Source organism: Psammomys obesus, unplaced genomic scaffold (genome assembly GCF_907164565.1).
Source record: "Psammomys obesus unplaced genomic scaffold, mPsaObe1.curated_primary_1811, whole genome shotgun sequence".
In the NCBI taxonomy this organism is placed as follows: domain Eukaryota; kingdom Metazoa; phylum Chordata; class Mammalia; order Rodentia; family Muridae; genus Psammomys; species Psammomys obesus.
Window position 1 is genome coordinate 10,636,700 of NW_026596064.1, and position 20,167 is coordinate 10,656,866.

At 42.6% G+C, this 20,167-nt stretch overlaps 1 protein-coding gene across 2 annotated transcripts in view; it reads right to left on the reverse strand.

Annotated features, from left to right (window-relative positions):
- Positions 1–20,167, reverse strand: part of Acap2 (ArfGAP with coiled-coil, ankyrin repeat and PH domains 2) — a 111,841-nt gene that overhangs the window by 41,449 nt on the left and 50,225 nt on the right. For both annotated transcript variants that reach the window (XM_055624984.1, XM_055624983.1), the window contains exons 5-9: positions 10,306–10,364; positions 7,267–7,450; positions 5,226–5,270; positions 2,504–2,599; positions 1,336–1,410 (exon numbers count right to left, since the gene is read on the reverse strand). In XM_055624984.1, coding sequence (XP_055480959.1) covers positions 1,336–1,410; positions 2,504–2,599; positions 5,226–5,270; positions 7,267–7,450; positions 10,306–10,364 — 459 coding nt within the window. The remainder of the gene's footprint in view (positions 1–1,335; positions 1,411–2,503; positions 2,600–5,225; positions 5,271–7,266; positions 7,451–10,305; positions 10,365–20,167) is intronic.

Here is a 20,167-nt window from a genome sequence, read left to right on the forward strand (position 1 = left end):
AAAAAATGATTCCACTTTTAGCAATCACTTGACAGTAATGCCATTAAAAAGAAAAGCTAATCATCAAAATGTCATGTTGTATACGCTAAACACAAAGAAGAGACGGGTAAAGCAGTGCATGCCTGCAATCCCAGCGCTCAGGAGGCAGGAGTGGAAGGGCTGTGAGCTTGACGCTAGGCTGGGAAATAAAAAAAGATCATCTTTGTTTGTCTGGAAACTGGGTTTCTCTGTGTAGAACTGGCTGTCCTGGAACTTACTCTGTAGACCAGCCTGGCCTCAAACTCACAGAGATCCCCCTGACTCTGCTTCCCAAGTGCTGAGATTAGAAGCATGTGCCACCATGAATGGCTTAAAAGATCACATCTTTAAACAAAACAAACAAACAAACAAAAAAATGGAGTTACCTTCATCCTATAATAACTAAAAGTAACTGATTTAAAGATGGCCTAAGAGAAAACTTTTCTAAATGTTATTTCTCTTTGAGCATGAAATAATCCATTCATTATTTTTCTTATACTTGCTACTGATTTTGCTTTCATTTTCTCCCATTCACATCTTCTATATCAGATCTTATCTAAGAATCTGTAATCAAAGATGACCAAATTCCTTATTATCAAGGACAGGTTTCCTACAGCATGCAGAAGGAACTTCATGTAACTGTATTCAATCCCTAATTTCCTTTTATGCTCGATCACTGCATAAATACATCACAGACTGGTTATGATAAAGTACTAACAGGCCATGCTTCAAAATGGCACACTCAATATCTGCATGAAGAAATACATAAAAATTTACTATTGAATTCTCATTTTCAAAAACATTTCTCAAAAAGTAGCTTGGCTAGGCTTCAGCAATTCAACAAGCAATGAGGGTTCAGATGGGCGGTGTTGAGCTGCCTGGAGTGGCTGCACTTTAAGTCACTAACACTGACAGAGACAGAAAAGAGAGAAAGGGGAATGTGCACATATTCTCTCTCTCTCTCTCTCTCTCTCTCTCTCTCTCTCTCTGTCTCTGTCTCCCCTCTCTTGCACACATGCGCGCTTACATGCACAAATGCTTGGGCAGGAGGTTGTCAGTATCCTAAAAATAAAACCATAAATAACATTGAAAATTGTAACAAGGTGCAACCTTTAGTTAAGCTCCTGACAGCATTTATAAACTGGTTCAAAAACATAGTTTACAAATATTTTCATCTGAAGAAATAATAAAATTTTTTTACTTTGCACAAAAATAAGGATTTCCAGTAAGAAGCAACTGAAGAGCTATGTGTAACAAGGGTAGCTTGCACACACTAACATTCTCATCAGCAGAAATCAATCTAAGTGCCTTGTGTACCTTCTGTTGGATAGTAGAATGCTTTTGCTCCATCTCCCTTTTCTCCTTTGCAGCATCCACAACCAGTCGATCCAACTAAAGCAAAGAAGAAAATTATAGACTTAAAATTCAAAGAAACAAAGAAAAAAATTTAAACCATATTCCAAGCCATTTTACAGATAAATAAAAATCACTTATTTAAAGTTAACCTAAAAATGCAGTTTTGGCTAAACATTTAAGTAGAAGTTCACATTTTTCTAGTATTAAATTCTTTTTGAGAATGCCCACGTCTTAGTGGAGAAGGCTTCCAAGCAGGAGGCCTTGACTTGAGGTCATGAGAGGAGGGCTACCCCTGCCCTCACCTGCTACAGCACTCAGGAGAGCAGTGTCTGTGCCTCGCCCAGACAGCACAGAAGCGTTGGCCCCCCAGGTCATGAGTGTGGGAGAACCGGCCCTGCCTCTTGTCTGCTGGGTGGTGGCACAGATGAGTGAGAGATGCCCTCGTCCCCTCCCTGGTCTCTCACCATCTATGGCAAGCATAAGAGCTGTCACAGGGTCATGGGAGTGGGAGAATGGGCCATGTCCCTCACTGGTTACAACTGTCAGGAGAGCAGGCCGAACACCTAACCTGCTCAATAAAAGGCACTGCCTGAAAGGGACGCGGGCCAAGACAGCAGTAAAATACATGCTCTTTGTGAAATAATAAATAACAAATGGTCATGGGCGCTTTAGGATCCTAAGACATTAGACTTCCATCACCCAAGTAGCCAATATAATATTTCAAAAATAAAAAAAGAGCAATGTCTTAAGTAAAAGCAAATTAGGACAGTGACTGGATTATTCAAGTTTAAGAAGTAAAGTACTAAACACTTGTACTACAGGGCAGACACATGAAAATCTCATGCCTCAGCCCCTGAGGGCTAGGATGACACTGTGTACACCACACCTCACAGGGGAGTTATTTTAAGTCTTGGTTTTCAGGAACCTCGTGTTCAATATTTAAGACAGGCATTGTTACCTTTAAGTTCATTTTTTTTGGTTCAACATTCAACCTACATGTGAATAGGCTGCAGTGTCAAACTCCTTATTAAGAAAATAAGAAGCCAGATTTCCCAATGGGATAAATATCTATGAAAACATAAATGTCAACCAGCAGTACAGAATCAAGAAATCCAGTTCAAAAGATTACCTGTGCTCCAAGATCCTTCATGTAGGGTCCGAGCTCACTGAACAGGTCGTACCCTTGATGGAAAAAGGCCAGATGTGCGTACATGAAGGACAGCATCTGGTAGGAAGACAAGAGCTTCAGATCCACTGCTAGAATCAGAAAGCTTGAGTCCTCACCATATTCAAGATCACTCCACAAGAACCTAAGGCATCAAACCTACTTTAAACCGAATTGCTTTTTTCCTGAGTGCTTCAAAAATATTTGCAAATACAAAGAGAATAAAATGTCTCTAAAAGAAATACACAGTGCAGAATAAGGGGAAAAGGACATATATACACACCTCGTAAGTAGCCAAAAAAATATACAGGAAAAATGATCAAACCCGGTACTAACAAAATGCAAACTCAATAATGAAATCTCTCTCTCTCTCTCTCTTTTGCCTATCACACCACTGGGCAAGGTGAAAAGATAGAGCTACAGTGTTAGCTGCTGGCAGTATCAATAGAAAAATGGCTTTTCTTACACACCACTGGTGAAAATAGTTTATAAGCTTCAAACTTTGGTGGCATTTTAAAAGCCTTTTCCACATTTGAAAACTTCGACTAGGAATAGCAAGATAGCCCAGTAAAGATGGCCCCCGATCCCAACACCCTGAGTTCAAGCCCCTGGCCCTACTCCCATGGTGGAAAAAGAGAATCTACTCCCACAAGCTGTCCTCTGACCCCTACATGTCCACCATGGGGGACACAAACACATAAAGAAGTAAATAAATACAGTATCTCTTATTTACAGACAAGTAACCCCTTGTCTATAAATGCAAATAAAGCAATAATCAGATGTTTTATTAGGCGGATCACTACCATGAAAAGTTTTTAATGTCAAAACCATGAAAAACTGTTTAGATATCCATTAAGGATGATCATCAATAGTATATTCAAGGCTGACTAGTTTGGACCTGCAAATTATACATCTGTTTTTAAATCGTTTATGAGCTGACAATTGTTTTTAAGTTTTTAAATGACTGAAATAAAATTTTTGAAACACATAAAATTTATGTGAAAATTATATGAAATCCAAACATCTGTGTTCATATATAAAGTTTTACTGAACACAGACATGACCAATTATGCACTCATCCATGGGTCCTCATTACAAGGACACGGGTGAGCAATTTGCAGACCACAGGGCTGCAAACCACACATATATCGACCAGCCCTTTATTTCTAGTATATTTGGTGGCAGAGTTCCAGCTGCCCACAGAGGCCATGATAAGATATTACTGTCTCCACATTGCTGGCAATCTGTAAAACATGGGGTGGGGGAGGGAAGGAGTGAGGGAGGCCGCCTCATATCAAACAAGTACAATATGGTTACCTGGTAAGACACCACAAAGCTTTAGGAAAGGGCAAGGGGGAGACAAAGGGCTAAGCCACTCAAGAGCAGCAACTGGGAACAAAACTTCTGCAAATAAACTAAGAGAAATTATCCTGAAGGTTCTCAAATGAGAAAGCGCTCAATGTCACAGTGTGCCTTCCTCACTTCCTTTGTCAAAGAGCAAATAAATTCTCACTGTCACCACAGATCAAAAAGACCAAAGAAGGGGTGAGGGGCTGCAGAGATGGCTCAGTGGTTAAGAGTACTATCTGCTCTTCCAAAGGACCTGGGTTCAAGTCTCAGGACCCACATGGCAGTTCACAACTGTCTGTAATGCCAATTTCAAGGGATCTGACACCTTCACACTAAATACACATTAAAAAAAAAATTAAAATTAAAAAAAAAAAAAAACAAAGAAGAAAGAAAAGAACCCAGTTTTGTGGCTGCAAACAAGGATCAGGCCAAAATAATAATAATAACAACAACAACAGGCCCCATCATCAGTCTGGGAACTCTGCAAGCCACAAGACTGAGACAAAACCTGGAGCTCAAACATTCTAAATGCCTAGACACCACATACAACCACGGAGGAGCATGAACGATGCTATGTAGACAATTTCTAAAAGCAAGGGCTGGAGAGATGGCTCAGCAGTTAAAGGCAACTTTCAGAGGACCTGGGTTCAGTTCCCAGCAAGCACATGGGAGCCTACAACTACCTGTAATTCCAGTTCCAGGCGGATCTGATGCCCTCTTCTGATCTCCGTGGGTACAAAACACTCATACATATAAAATAAATAAATCTAAAAAATATTTTTAAGAAAAAAATTGGCGCTAGAGAAACGGCTCAGTGGCTAAGAGCATCACTACTCTTTGGAAGGCCTTGAGCTCAATTCCCAGCACCCACATGGCAGCTTACTGATGCAGTCTGCTGGTGTGCAGATGTATGTGTAGACAAAGTACCCATATACACAAAATAACACAGATAAATAAATCTTTAAAATAGAAACTCTAAAAGCAAATAGAAATAAAGAGAAAATTCAAGGTGACAATCACATTTGATAAGTTTCAAGATCATTCTGAAATATCCTCCCCGGTTCTAGCCTCCACTGTGGCTACTTTCAGAAAGTATTCCGTAACTAGACCACATAAAACACTACATTAGAACAACAGAGATTGGAGCGCACACAGTGGGTCTGTCTTTGTGAACCAGGCACGTGGCAGCAAAAGACACACAAACAGCTGTACCTTGAAGCAGATGACACAGGAAATAGAAATGGGAGCTAAGAGAGCCTAGAGCGCTGGATAGAGTGCCATACGACAGGGCTACAAACAGACAGTCTCAGTGAATAGCATCTCATTAATATCTTACTGATTTCAGGATTTCTGATCTCCTTTTTGATTGAAGCACATTAATCTAAGGGAAGATACACTTGGTTAGTCATTCATGAATTACTTTGAACACTAATTCAGAATACAAGATTCTAAACATGCTTGTCCTAATGATCCCAAAACAAAAGGAAAACAAAGCTTGTATTTTTCATCTCTCTACCCTCTTTTGGCTAAAAGAGTTATGACAAGCATAGGAATGAATACTTAACCACATTCAGGCTCAGTGGAAACACTGGTTCTCAAGATTTCAGTATCGTGTTAGGGAACTGTTTTGATACCTAAGCTTGTGCCACGTCCATCTTCCTCTACCTCCTCATCTACCTGACCATCAAGGTTCAACCACAGCCTCAGCACTAATTATCACCATTTACCATCGTCTATCTTTTCTGGACTGGTTCTGTTTCCCTTCTTGGATCTCTATAATCTCCTCTCCTCGCAGGTACCAGAGTGATTTTCAAATATAAATCAGATATTATCTAGTTTCAAATCTGGCAACCTCCTACTATGCCCACAAAGGCCCCCTCTGCTGAGGCCGTGCCACCCTCTGGAGCCTCGTCTCCTGTTACCCTGAGCTCCCACCAGTACCCGTCACTGTCCCACAGATGCCTGGTCCCTCCACATCAGGATGTTCTGCCCTCATGACTTAGGACTATTCCTCAGTACTGAGCTTTCAACTAAACACCACCTTCGTTCACAGGTCTAAGCCAGCACCTGACTTGCTTTCTAGTGTATTAATCCTACTTACCTAAAACATTCAAGGCTATTTTTATTTGTATTTGTTTGTTTGTTTGTTTGTTTGTTTGGACACGGTTTTACCATGTAGCCCTGGCTATCCTGGAATTCACTACATAAACCAGGCTGGCCTCAAACTCATAGAGATCTGCCTGCCTCTGCCCTCCCCAGTGCTTACTTTGTGTTTTCTTTCTCTGTCTTTTCCCTAGTTAAAGTATAAACTCCATGAGATTGGGATTTTACTCTGAGTTCCCAGGCAGAACACAGCAAGCACTCATGAATATATGTTGAAGTAATGGATTTGTGTGTTTTATGACCGACTTACTGAAATACCAACAATGTCTAGGTTTTTGGGGGTAGGGTTGAGGCTTGGCTGGCAGAATGCCTGCCTTCAGGCTCGCAGCCCTGCATCTGCCCTCGAATGCGGCCCGTGCCCTAGAATGGCAATCTCAAACGCCTCTCTCCCAGCACAGCCCGCCACTGTGCTGCCCTCCAGAGGGAGTCATCCCTCAAAAGGACTTTGGGCCTCATCTTCCAAAGCAGCCAGTGAATTCCGGAAACCTTCGGCAGTTGGTGAAGCTGGTGCCGCTGAGAACATATGGAGCACATGTGTGCCTGGAGGCAAAGGAGAGCAGGTATCTCACCAGGGAAAGTGTTTCTCACGGTGAGTTTCCTGAGAAGCTGGTGTTTAGGGTGTATGTTTAGAAACAGTAATAAAAGCATTGAAAAATTGGAAAAAAAAAAAAAAAAAAGATAGACATTTTCACTGTTGCTAGTAAACACTGACACTATTTAAGCCTGGTTATCAAAGAGCAATTAAACTGAAGTAGGAATGTTACAGAATGAACTATTTGTAGGATATTATTACCAAATAAAAAGGAGAAAGAAGTCAGAACCAAAGACATCTACATCCACCTACGTGTGTGTGTGTGTGTGTGTGTGTGTGTGTGTGTGTGTGCATGTGCGTGCACAAAAAATACAGACAGGTAAAAGTTTTCCGTAAAATGCCATGTTTCCCACTGGAGGCGACAATGTATACCTATAGCCCAGCACTGTAAAGACTGAGGCAGGAAGACAGATATCAAGTTGAGGCCAGCCTAGGCTACACAGTGAGTTTGAGGCCAGCCTGAGCTAACTCAAAAAAAGAAAAAAAAATAAATTACAAAAATTTTAAATGGTGTTTTAATTGTAAGTTCAAAGAGAAAGCATCCTTTATTCTTTCTAGTGTAGTCACTCAAAGGAGCCTGCTACGTAAAAACGGCTGCTGGAAGACTGAGGAGACGAGGTACCTGAAGGACGTAGTCAAGGGCTATGTGCCGGAAGCACTTCCGTGTGGCTGTGAGGATGTTCGTGGCCTCTTCAACCTCATGTTGTTTGTTTCTTTGAACTTGGGCATTTTTCACTAGCGCATTTTCCTTTTCTTCACTGACTTTTTCAAATTGTTTCTTGGCATCTTTGAATTTTCTAAGATCTCTAAAAAAAAAATAAAAATTTAGTGAAACTTTCTTCAAAACTCTAGAAAAAAATAAAAACCCTGAGACTTTAGCTAGTGCTGCTTCCCTTATATGCTCCATCAGACAGTGCCAGTCACCGGTTAACCCAACTGAAGCATGCATCCTTCCCCAGTCCTGGTTGTCAGCTACCCAAGAAGCCTGGACTTTTGTAATTTGGGAATACTTATAATACTGACTTAATCCAAAACTCAAAGATAAGAGCTCAAAAAGTTTCAGTTTTGGACCATTTCAGATTTGGGAGAGGGAGGTGGTTTTTTGAGACAGAGTTTCTCCGTGTAGCCCTGGCTGTACTGGAATTCACTCTGTAGACCAGGCTGTTCTAGAACTCACAGAAATCCACCTGCCTCTGCCTCCCAAGTGCTAGGATTAAAGATGTGCAGCCAGCACATTTTAGATTTCTAATTTTGGCTTATGGGTACTTATCACTCTGTGAAAAAGAGATCATAAAGTGAGCTAGTGCTTCATTACTTAAATCTGTATAATGCAAAATGGACGTAACGATAAAATTAATGAAACAGATAATTTTTCTAAAGATAAATTCAAAACATGCACCTTGATACTGTTTTTTAAACAGCAGTGACTTACTACAGAGAATGTGTCTAGAAACGCAGATTTGAATGGCCTTTCCAAGGTTTAGCAGTCACTTACCTTCCAGATAAACTGGAGGGATCTGGAAGGTGTTCTAAGACACACTTTTGATTTTAAGAAGCCCTCTCAGAAGCCCACCCCTGGGCAACACTCCTGCGTCACAGCTGCAGGGAGGCTCAGAAAGAAGGTTGGTGGCTCCAGGCCAGCCTGGATTTTTGTCAGAAAACACCAAAACATAAAGGGGGGGGGGGCAGAAAATCTATTTCTTGTAGAGGGAATTACTAGGTCAAAACACATAATTGATAAAAAATAAAAAGTCTTTAAATACACATGTACATAAATTTGTAAACAGCTGGACCCCGTAAGGGCTGATGACACGCCTTGAAACAGTCTAGAAAGATGAAGCCCCTGGTTCTTGGAGTCTGCAGTCATATCCTGCCTCTTTGCCAATACTTCTACTAAGAAGCTGATGAAATAAGTTAAAGACAAATGGGTTTTAATTATGACAAATACATCTAAGAAATATAATAATTTGAAACATATAGTTGATTTGAAACATTCCACAAATGTTTGTGTGTGGATCTAAGAAGACTTTCTAAGAGTTAAAGCATTTTGAAGTAGTCTGTAAAAACAGAGCTGTGACATCTTTGTAGGATAAATTCTAGCCTACGGACTAGGACTGTAGATCAGTGGCAGAGCCCTTGCCTAGCGGGTAAGGCAGGCGGTGCCATCCACAGCACTATCTGGAAAAACCCCAAACCCCAACCTAACTACTCACAGCAATGACATTTCACACTGCTCCTGTACTATGTCCTTTTAATACTGCACCAGAGTTAACCTGATACTTCATAAACTCTCAGCTGGAAATTATAGGAGGAAAACCAGATTACTAATGTAGAAAAAAAAATGTTTTTCTAAACTTGGAAAGTTTGAACTTTTTTTATTTCTTTTTATTTTTTTAATTCTTTTTTAATTACACTTTATTCACTTTGTACCCCCCCTGTAGTTCCCTCCCTCCTCCCGTCCCAATCCCTCCCTTCCTCCACCCTCTACATGCATGCCCCTCCCCAAGTCCACTGATAGGGCTCAATCCCTATCCAGAAAGGCAAAGAGGATGGACATCAGAAGAAGAAAAGAAGGAACAAGTCAGGAGCCTGACACAGAGGGCCTCTGAAAGACTCTGCCCTGCAGACTATCAAAGCAGATGCTGAGACTTATGGGCAACCTTTGGGCAGAGTGCAGGGAATCTTATGAAAGAAGTGGGAAGCAGTAAGATCTGGAGAGGACAGAACTCCACAAGGAGAGCAACAGAACCAAAAAAATCTGAGCACAGGGGTCTTTCCTGAGACTGATACTCCAACCAAGGACCATGCATGGAGATAACCTAAAACCCCTGCACAGATGTAGCCCATGGCAGTTCAGTATCCAAGTGGATTCCATTATAATAGGAACAGAAACTGTCTCTGACATGAACTGATTGGTCTGCTCTTTAATTACTTCCCTCTGAGAGGGAAGCAGCGTTACCAGGCCACAGAAGAAGCCACTCCTGATGAGACCTAATTGACTAGGATCAGAAGGAAGGAAAAGATGAACATTTTTTTTTTAGCTTTTTTTTTTTTTTAAGATTTATTTATTTACGATGTATACAGCTCTCATTATAGATGGTTGTGAGCTACCATGTGGTTGCTAGGAATTGAACTCAGGACCTCTGGAAGAGCAGCCAGTGCTCTTAACCTCTGAGCCATCTCTCTAGTCTCCAAACTTTTTTTTTTTTTAAACTTCTAGCTCAATTTTATTTTGTATGTGAACATGATAAATCTCTTCCAAGGGTACTAGGTAACAACATATTCACCTCTGTGGCCCATTTTCATCTATTACATTATCTTCTCTTAAAAGAAAACATTACATTAAGACTAGACAACCTACCTTCAAATACAGTAAGTACTTAAACCACCCTTTGGACTTTTAAATTACTTTTTTATCTGCATTTAAAATGCTTTCTGGATTCTAACCAGAAGAGTTATGTATTTAAACACATGGTCAAGGTGAATCTGATCACCTTACAAACTCAGAATAAATGAAACACATCTCACAAAGCAAACAAGCCAGTATTTTCAGAACTTGAGGCCCCTAATTTCCATCTTTGAGCATATTCAGCCGCCCCCAGGCCATGCCTCCGCAGACACTGGCTGGTTATTTTTGCCTTTGTCCCCACAGTTGACTTACTCTTTGACAAAGTTCTGAAGCTGCGCCTTAATTGATCTCTGAGTTTGGTCAAACAAGATCTAGAAGATAAAAATAAAGACGTTAGGAGGAAAATAAAAACAAATACTACCTCACCTCGCCAACACCCAATTCTCATAACATCCTATTTCTTATTGAACACTGTGAAACAAAGTTATGAAAGAAACTGAAGGCAGTGTTAAGCCAGTTCTACCAGTCTCAAAAATAACTTGCTTCTCTTCTCTACAGAAAAGAAACCAATTTCCTCCATTCCAGTTCAGGTTTCGGAAGACAACCCAACAGTAACACAAGCTTTTCTTTCTCCACACTAGCCAAAAACAGAAGCAGTGCTGCTGTTTCCAGTGGGAAACACGAGCAATGGATGTGCTGCCTCCCCGTGAGTACTACACAGCCCTTCAGGTCAAAGGGCAGCTGTGAGCAGAAAGAACAAAACCTTGGTCCTCAGGGCAGCTCTCTGTCCTCGTGTTCTGGCGCCCTCCTAGTACCTTTGTAATTTTCAGAATGACCTCATGTTTAAAGTTTAAAACAGAGTGGGGGGGGGCTCCGATGGCAATACTCAAAACAGACACAAGAAATCATTGTGAATCATTCTAAATACTCCATATCTGCCCAATTTACTTCCAGAAAATGATGTGGTTTTTTTTTCCCCCTGTATCCTATTACACCAAATTAAGTAAAAGAAAGGAAACTATAGAAATCAAAGTGGAGCTAAATAGAAAATTGATAAAGAAAAAAAATCAATAAAACCGAAGCATGGTTCTTTGAGATTATCAATTGGTGAAAATAGAACAAGAACAAGAACAGCCCCCCCCCCCCCCCCCCCCGCTCAAGAAAGTATCCCTGGGCTGGGTGGGCAGTGGCACACGCCTTTAATCCCAGCACTTGCCAGGCAGAGGCAAGTGGACCTCTGAGTTCCAGGCTAGCCTGGTCTACAGAAACCCTGTCTCAAAAATCAAAACAACAGAATGAGGAAGGGGGAGGAAGAAGGAGGGAGGGAGGGAGGGAGGGAGGGAGGGAGGGAGGAAGGAAGGAAGGAAGGAAGGAAGGAAGGAAGGAAGGAAGGAAGGAAGGAAGGAAGGAGGGAGGAAGGGAGGACCCCTCACAAGAAAACATAAGTAACTGCAGTTGGGATGTCAGCCGAGCAACTGGATGCAGCCAGTTAAAATTATCTGCCTAGTAGCTGCTGCCCTGTGAACGCAGGCTCTGCTGCGAACCAAACACAGCCAGTCGGGGCTGGCCTCCTTTACAGGGAATGGACTGTGCATGGAAACTGCAAGGTGGCCGCTCTGAAGAATGGCTCTAAACAGCCCACTGTCTCTTGAGACAGCTTACATTTCAATGCCATGCCTGTGATGCTCTTGTGGTAGGCTCAACACGTGTCTCCTTTTCTACTGTCTGAAGGGTGGATACTTACAGAAGAACACGTTACTGCCAAAACAATAAGAAGGGAGATAAAAAGGTGTGCGTTTTGGATATTTAGGAGACAGGCTACAATCTTACCACAAGCAGATGTTAAAAGGATAATGTGTGTGGTCAGGAACCAATTACAAGCCAATAATCTCAACAGAAAAGGAAGCACTTTTTTTTTTTTTTTTTAAACACAAAATCTACCAAAGCTCATTAAAGAGGAATCAATAACTAGCGGGTTTAAGAAATACAACTTGTGATTTAAAACCCCTATTTCCTGTTAGGTCAAGCTCCTTCCTAGTTATCCTAGAGAAGGACTTAAGCCTACAGAAACACTGAGAGGTGAGATTCCAGAGCAGCTGTATTCACAATCGCCAAAAATGGAAACAGCTTAAATGCCCTTCACCGTGAAATGGAAAGACAGTAAGACAGTAATAAAAGGAAACATCTCATAGTGCATACAAATAGATGAATTTCAGTGCACTTGGCTAGATAAATAAATCCTATTCACAACACCTCACAGGCTATGATTTTTATGGCATTTAGGAAAAGGCAAGGCTATAGGAATAGAAAACAAGCCAGCAGTTTCCAGTGGAGAAGAGAAAGGCCGAGCTGACATGAGTGAGGAAGGACAAAAGAAGGGTGCCCTGCGAAGGCTGGAGGCTCACGGAGTTGCCATGTTACCTTGATTGTAGTGTCAAGACACAAGCACACACACTGTCAAAACCTCTAAAGCTATATGTCCCAAGAAATCAATTTCCATACATGAAAATTTAAAAATAACAAAACACATGGACGCGGTACGCCTTCGTGCCATTTGATGAGAGTTCTCTAAAGTACCAAAGATAACATTTCACCAAAAAAGAAATGAAGGAAAAGCAAGTTAAAACCATTGCGTTTATTCCAGGTCTTAGCCAAAAGGCCAAGGAGCGAAGCCCCCACCCAGCAACTTTAACAAACACGCTGAGGAGTGTGTAACACAACTGCAGCTCACACCCTGCCGATGGAGACAGACGTAACTTTCACTTAACGAGCAGGCCCTCCGCGGTGGTATGGGCACTCTCGCTGGCTTCCTCCCAACAGGGATGACAGAAGCAACAATGGGACTTCTTGGACTAGACCATAAACGGCACTAACATTTCCTTTGCCCTTGCTCTGGGGTCACATCTGGAGAGTAACAGACTCTGTCACACCTTTACTCTCAGAACTCAGGAGGCGGAGGCAGCCACAGCACTGTGAGCTTGAGGCCAGCCTGGTCTACAATGGGAGTCTACCACAGCCAAGCTACAAAGAGAAACCCTGTCTCAAAAAAAATAAAGGGGTGGGGGGGGGGGTCATTGGTAAAGAACTTGGGCCTCTGGCTAAAAGGTGTCTCTGACTAAAGCACCTTAGAATTGGATCCTCTCAGCTCGTATGAGGACTTTAAATGATGAGGTCCCAGCTCTAATACTCTGGCAGCATCTCATGAAAGACATTAAGCCAGAGCCACCCAACTGAGCCTCTCCCAAACTCTGAACTCAGAAAACTGTGAGCTAACAGATATTAGTTATCTTACGCCTCTAAGCTCAGGGTTAATTATAACACAACAATAAATAATATAGTCATCAACAAATGAGTGATTATACAAATGGTGATATATTCATAGAATGCAATGTCACTGGGCAATAAAAAAACAAGTATTATATACACAATATGACTGTCAAAATAACTAAGAGTGAGAGCTAGAACACCACAAAACAAATTATTCAATTATAAGACTGCAGATCAGTAGCTGACTAGGAATGAGAAGAACTGAGGAAGAGAGAAGGAATTACAAAGAAACAAAAGAAAGTATGTCTGAGGGAAAAATTTATAATTATGGAATATGTATACTATTCACTGTAAAAGGTGAATGTACTCCAAAGGAAAAAAACATACTTCAAAACTACAACAAACCATCCATACTTTCTAAAATACTTCATCCCCAAAATTAAACTGTATATGCATTTGATTAGCAAGAGAATTATCATAAGGAACTCCTTCATCTCACTTTTTTGTGTCTTTCTGTAACATGACCTCACTGTGGAGGCCAGGCTCGTTGGAAATCCATTACGTTGCCCAGGCTGCCTTCAGGCATGGGGTTTCCTCCCTCAACCTCCCAAGTGCTGTGTTACATACAGGCACACCATCGCACGCTGGTGTTACAGGCGTGCACCACTGCACGTACCTAGCCGAGGTATTGTATCTCGCCCTTTACAGTGACGACCAGGCTGCTAACGCATGCACAACTGAATAAAAGCTGTCTCCTATTTGCCGGTGTCGAGGCACTAATCTACACCTTGCTAAGGCACACGTTTCTTTTCCTGTGCTAGAAGTAAACAGCTACCGTGGCCCCCAAGAGAAACTAAGGCTCACTGTACCTCACTGTAGATTTTAACACTATTGCTGTAAGCGATCATGTAAGACAAATAACCAACAAAACGTCATGTTTTCTACTAATTATGGAACAATCCCGCTAAACTACAGTAGCTAGGACTCGGAAATCGGTGCTCTCACTCAAGCTATTTTCCCATTGAAGCAGCTTCTCTCTGCTGTGCTCAAGAAAAGATGAAAGCTGAGATGCACGTCACAGATGGCAGACAAATCACTTCAGAAAGGCAGTGCGGGGGGGGGGGGAGACAGGCTCCAGATCCGTAGGCAGCATCAGCCCTGCTTCCCGTTCCTGTCACTAACTTAGGAGTCACTGCCTCCGAGACAAGGCGTTCTAAAACCTTCACGATTTCTATTATCCAGGGACCACACCACTCCTACCTGAGGATTGTACTGGACACAAAATCATTATTGCCCTTTCGAGAATCCATAGTGAGGGCAGGGTAACGGCTTTTGACCCTGTAGGGTCACTGACTCTTTTGAGCAGTCTCATTAGGGCTAATAGAAAGAGCTATGAAATAGAACAACAAGACTCTTCCTTGTAGTCTTCGGTAGTTCCGTTCCAGTTACTGGGATAAAATAACTGACAGAACCAACTTAGAGAGGGTTTATTTCAGCTCCACCGTGACAGGAAAGGCATGGTGGTAAGAGAGGACATAGCTGTGAGAGCAGGAGCACTAGACAGTTGGTCACACTGTACCCTTGGTCTGGGAACAGAGAAAGATAAACCATGGTGCTCGGCTCGGTTTCTCCTTTTCCCTTTGTATCGCTCCTGGGCCCCAGTCCATGGTACGGTGCTATCCACATTCCAAGTGGACCTGCACTCCTGAATTAAGCCACCCTTACAGGCGTGCCCACAGGAGTGCCTGCTACGGGACTCTAGATCCTGTCACACCGATTACGAGGAGCAACTACACCCAAGCACGTCACTCTTAACCTTATTCCACCACAGGCTCCTGGCCATCTCATCATGCGAAATGCAGTCATCTAATTTCCAGAGTCCCCTCACACTTGCCAGTTCTAACACTGTCCAAGAGCCCAGTGTCTCTCATAAGACTCAAAGCGTGTCCTAACTCTGAGGCATCATGAAATTAATAAAGAAGTTAACTACTTCCAGTATGTACTGACACAAACATTCTCACTCTAGAAGGAAGAAATGGGGACCTAGCAAGGAAGGATCGCACCAAAATTCTGTTAGGGAAGCATAAAATTCTACAGCTACATGTACAACATTTAGGGCTCTTGACATCTTTTAGGCTCTAGTGGCCTTGGGCAGCCCTCCTCCTCCTGTCCTCTCTCTGATCAACTCTACCTGGTCCCTGAAACTTTTTCCTATGATCCATCAGGGTCCTGGCACCTCCAACATCCTGGGTCCTCCTCTGTAACTTAGGATTCACTCATAAAGGACTTCCTTGCCCTTGCAAGACCCCTTGACCTTATATTTTTACACACTAGCAAAGCCAGCACCAGGTGGACAATGCTGGCAAGCTCTGCTTTCAGCTCAAGGTGCAGGCAGGCCCCTCCTGCCACAGCTGGCCCTCTCTCTGCATATATACCTCAGTGGTTGAACCTTGGGAAACAAACACTTCCTGAGAAGGTTGTTTTCAAGCAAAGAAACCCTTCAAGGGTGGTCTCAGTTGTCTTTCTCCTTTTTCCATGCTGTATGGAGTCTTCGGGGGGGGGGGGGGGGTCTGGTCCTTAAGGCTCTTCATCTATTGTCCGAGCAGGAGGTGTCGGGACACCCTGAACGGAGCTGAAACTGTGACAATCACAGGGTTTTCTCCACACCCTGGTTGTCCAGGACTTTAAATTTGCTACATTCCTCACCAAACTACATGTTCTTCTTACTTTTCCATTCCATCTGTGACCTCTCTCACTGTAAACTTAGATGAGAAGAACAATGAGTCGTAACCAAGATGCAGTAACCTGAATGCTGTGTTGTCTTGAAATGTCCTCCTCCAAGGACCTAGTCCTCAGGTCATGGGCGGAGTACAACAGGATTGCTTTCCAGAATGTAATGGCTTCGAGCTCAGTTGATACCCTCTGATATCAGTTGAGTCCTTGATGCCTTCTGAAATCTTATGAGCTGTCTGACGTCCACATTCCCAGCAGTGCTGTGAACAGTGCATCAGGTTCTGCTTGCAAGGGTTTCTCTAGCCTGAAGCTCCAAATGCTCCCATACCCCTTCCTGCAAACAGTTCTAAAACCTACCAGCCAGATTCATCACAGCAACAGCCCCGCTTCTTAGTACCAGTTTCTGTCTTCGGAGTGTTTCTCATCACTGTGACTGACTAAGGTGACTGAGGAAGGATGGGTTAATATTCTGCTCACAGCCATGGCAATGAGAGTAGCTCTCACTGGTGGCAGCGGGGTGAGGTACATTTGTGATCAGAAAGCAGAGAAGGTCGAATGCTGGTGCTCAGTTTGCTTGTGCCTCTCTACTCAGCCCAGAACCTCCATTCAGGGTTTGTCCTCCTTTTTTGGTTAAATCTAGAAATGCCTTTTCAGACGCTCCAGCAGAGTAGCTCCTCCTCGGGGCTCAATGTCAACGGACAATGAAGACTGACTATTACACGCTCCAATAGGTAAGCAAATGTTTTTCTTTGTTCCACTTTTTCTACATCCTCTGCCCATGCTAATCTGTGTCTACAGACCCTCTCTCTTCAGGCAATGGTTCTCTACTGGGTTAGGTATTAAAATTGAATTGTTTGCAGAGGGCTAGGCATGATGGCACACACCAGCATCTGAGAGGCTGAGACCGAAGGGCCACGAGCTTTAGGCCAGCATGATCTGCCCGAGAGCACACCACCATCAAGGCCTTATTAGAAACACAGAATCACTGCCCAGCATGTAAGAGTGGATCCATGAGCCAACAGTGAACAGGAAGCAGAAGCAGAAAGACCACAAATGAAAGACAGCCTGGGTGCACAGTGAGCCTCTGAGCCAGCCTGCGCTATCTGAGACCGTGTCGGGAAAGAAGGGAAGGAAAGGGAAATTAGAGGGGAAAGGAAAGAGGATAACGGGAAAAGGGAAGGCAAGGGAAGGGGAGAGGAGAAGGGAGGAGGAGAAGGGGATGGGAGAAGAGAGAAGAAAAAGGTGAAAAGGAGAAAGGATCAAAATATACATTTTCTAAAGGCTTCAGTACTCACACTAAACTGCAGATTAGGAAGGTCTGAGGGGCTTTACAAAAAAGACAGACAGACTGACCCGACTGATGGACCGACCAACCAACCAACAGACTGACGGGCCACATATTTCTGGATTCCTAGTCCTTACTACCAAAGAGTCTGTCTGACCTTAATTAGGTTGGTTTGCAACCTGGCTCATAACTGACTTCACTGAGAATTTACCAACGGCAGCTAAATTACTGATGTCCTCTAATACAGAAAGTAGCCTCTTTGGAGGGTTTCACGGCCCTGGAAATGGGCAAAAATTAAGAGGCCCATGAGAGCAGAAGTCAGCACATTTCCTCCGGAAAGGGCTATACATTAGTACGTGTTTCACTCCTACGAGATATGCACTATTACAATTACTCAACCTTGTTACAAACACAACACTCAAAGAAATGACTAACGCTGTGTTCCAATACTAATCTGACATGAAAGTAAATAAAAAAATAAAAGTAAGGGAGTAAATCTGGCCTGTGAGCCATAGCAGCGTCTAAGAGTGAGCCAAACTGGCTGCTGGCTTGTCTGATGATGCAGATCTGGAACCGGGGCTGAGGCACACAGGAGACGCTGATGCTGCTGCGCCAGGGACCACTATTTAAGAATCAGGATCTCTGGCTACACACGAACTCAGACGTGCATGTTGCCATGCACAGGGCCTGCACAGGTCAAGACAGATGGGGTTTTAGCGCTTGGAGGGGGAAGTGGACGCCAGCTACCACTGCTAACAAAGAAGCTAGCTTCAACTGGCAACCGCTTGGAAAGAAAAAAAAAAGAAACGAGCCCAGTTTACTACAGAAAGTTTCCCAACATACAGACAGACAAACACCACATCTTAGGTGTCTGAAACTGCGATAGACGGTATACCCATGGCCACCGTCAACTCTCCCAGGCCTGCAGAAGATGTCACAGTAAGAGTCAGACTCACTTTTCTTCTCTTCAATTTGACCTCACTGTGATTCTTGCTTTGATCAGAAGATTTCAGGACAAGGGGAAACAACATGACTTCTAGACCTTGGTCTCAAGAAATAACAGGTGCTGGACATCAGCCGAATCCAGCCAGTCTTAGCACCAGACACGTTGACCCGGCTAGTCACAGACAAGCCACCCGCCAGAACCAAGAGCAGAGGCAAGCTGGCCGCTTCACATCCTGCCCAATAAGCCAAAGTGTGTGTGTTTCTAAGTTGCCAAGTACTGGAATGATTGTCAAATACCATGAGGTTCTGTCAGCTACACACAAGTGATAGATGGCTCTGTTATATAAGCATTTTTAAAGCTGTAAACCACTTGAAATAACTGGGGTTTCTGGCTACTGGGCTCTATTGTGATACTATACAGACAACATCCTCTGCTAACTTTCAGAATTAAGAGAGGAATTATTCCTGTAGGAAAGCCATACCCCTCATTTCTCTGTGTCTCCATTTTGAATTATCCAAAACTATCAAGTATTTTAGTGACTACTCATTATCACTGCTTGTCACAATGACATCACTCTGACACTTATTTCTCACACTTTTTCTTTTGTTTTTATTTGTTTGTTTGTTTCTGTTTTTTTCGAGACGGGGTTTCTTTGTGTAGCCTTGGCTGTCCTGGACTCCCTTTGAAAACCAACCTAGCCTGGAACTCACAGAAACCCGCCTGCCTCTGCCTCCCAGAGGGCTGCCTTACAGACATGCGCCACCACACCCAGCTTCTCACACTTTTTCTAACAATGAAAGTGTACACAGCTGGTTCCTCAGCATCAGTGCCCAGTGCTAGATAATTCTATTACAGTAAACTGATCTCAGCTGTTACTTCTTAAACCTCCATTCTTTCTTATTTTTAGTTATTGAAAAACTTATGAAAGCAAATGAAACTAAATGCACATATCTTTTTATGAAGAATATGGCTACAGAGTCTCAAAATCTTTTTTGAAAATATCTTTCTAATCATACATGTAAGTAATGCTAGACTGACTAAAGTGAGCCAATATGCTGTTTTATTTACTAAATAATTAGTTTTATATATCAATATAATTTATTTAAAATATCATTAGCACAGTATGTGCCTCACACAAACACTATTTTCACACTCTAAACCAGATCCATTTCACCGCTGATTCTGCACCACACTACACCCAAAAGACAAATACAGTATAGTTCAAAATGATCTCCCTCAACCTAAACCTTCTTATCTCAGAAAGCACTTAAGTAAATTAATAGTAACAACAATTCATAAAGTACTTCAACTCCAAGTGACTATTTCATACCAAAGGGCAGATATGTAAAGAGACACATACGTAGATATGTATGTTCTAACCTTCTGTAACGTAAGAAACAACCTCCTTCCGTGAGCCTGGACACATCAAGACAAGCAACCACTTACGTGATCACCAACTACAAGCTAAAGCCATAATAGCTATTAGGTCTGCAGAAATTACACTAGGAAGTCAGACTACTATGTGAGGATGTTTCCTGGGGCTAGAGAGATGGCTCAGTGGTTAAGAGCACTGGACCCAGGTTTGATTCCCAGCCCCACACAGGGGTTTACAACCATCTGCAACCGCAGTTCCAGGGGTATCTGATGCCTTCTTCTGACTGCTATAGGTACCAGGCATGCACATACATGTAGGCAAAACACTTGTACACATGAAATACAAATAAAAATAAATACGTCTTTTTTGTTTGTTTGTTTGTTTAAGGAGAGGATGGCACGTGCCAGTTTTTGAAACAGCCAACTACAGCTAAAATGAAAATTAGTATATAACTTTGGCCATAATAGGAGCAATCCAACCCCACCCCATCCCTGGGCCAAAACAAAACAAAAACAAAATGCACAAACGCCAGATGGGGAATAAAAAACTTTAATGGGTATTGTTTTAT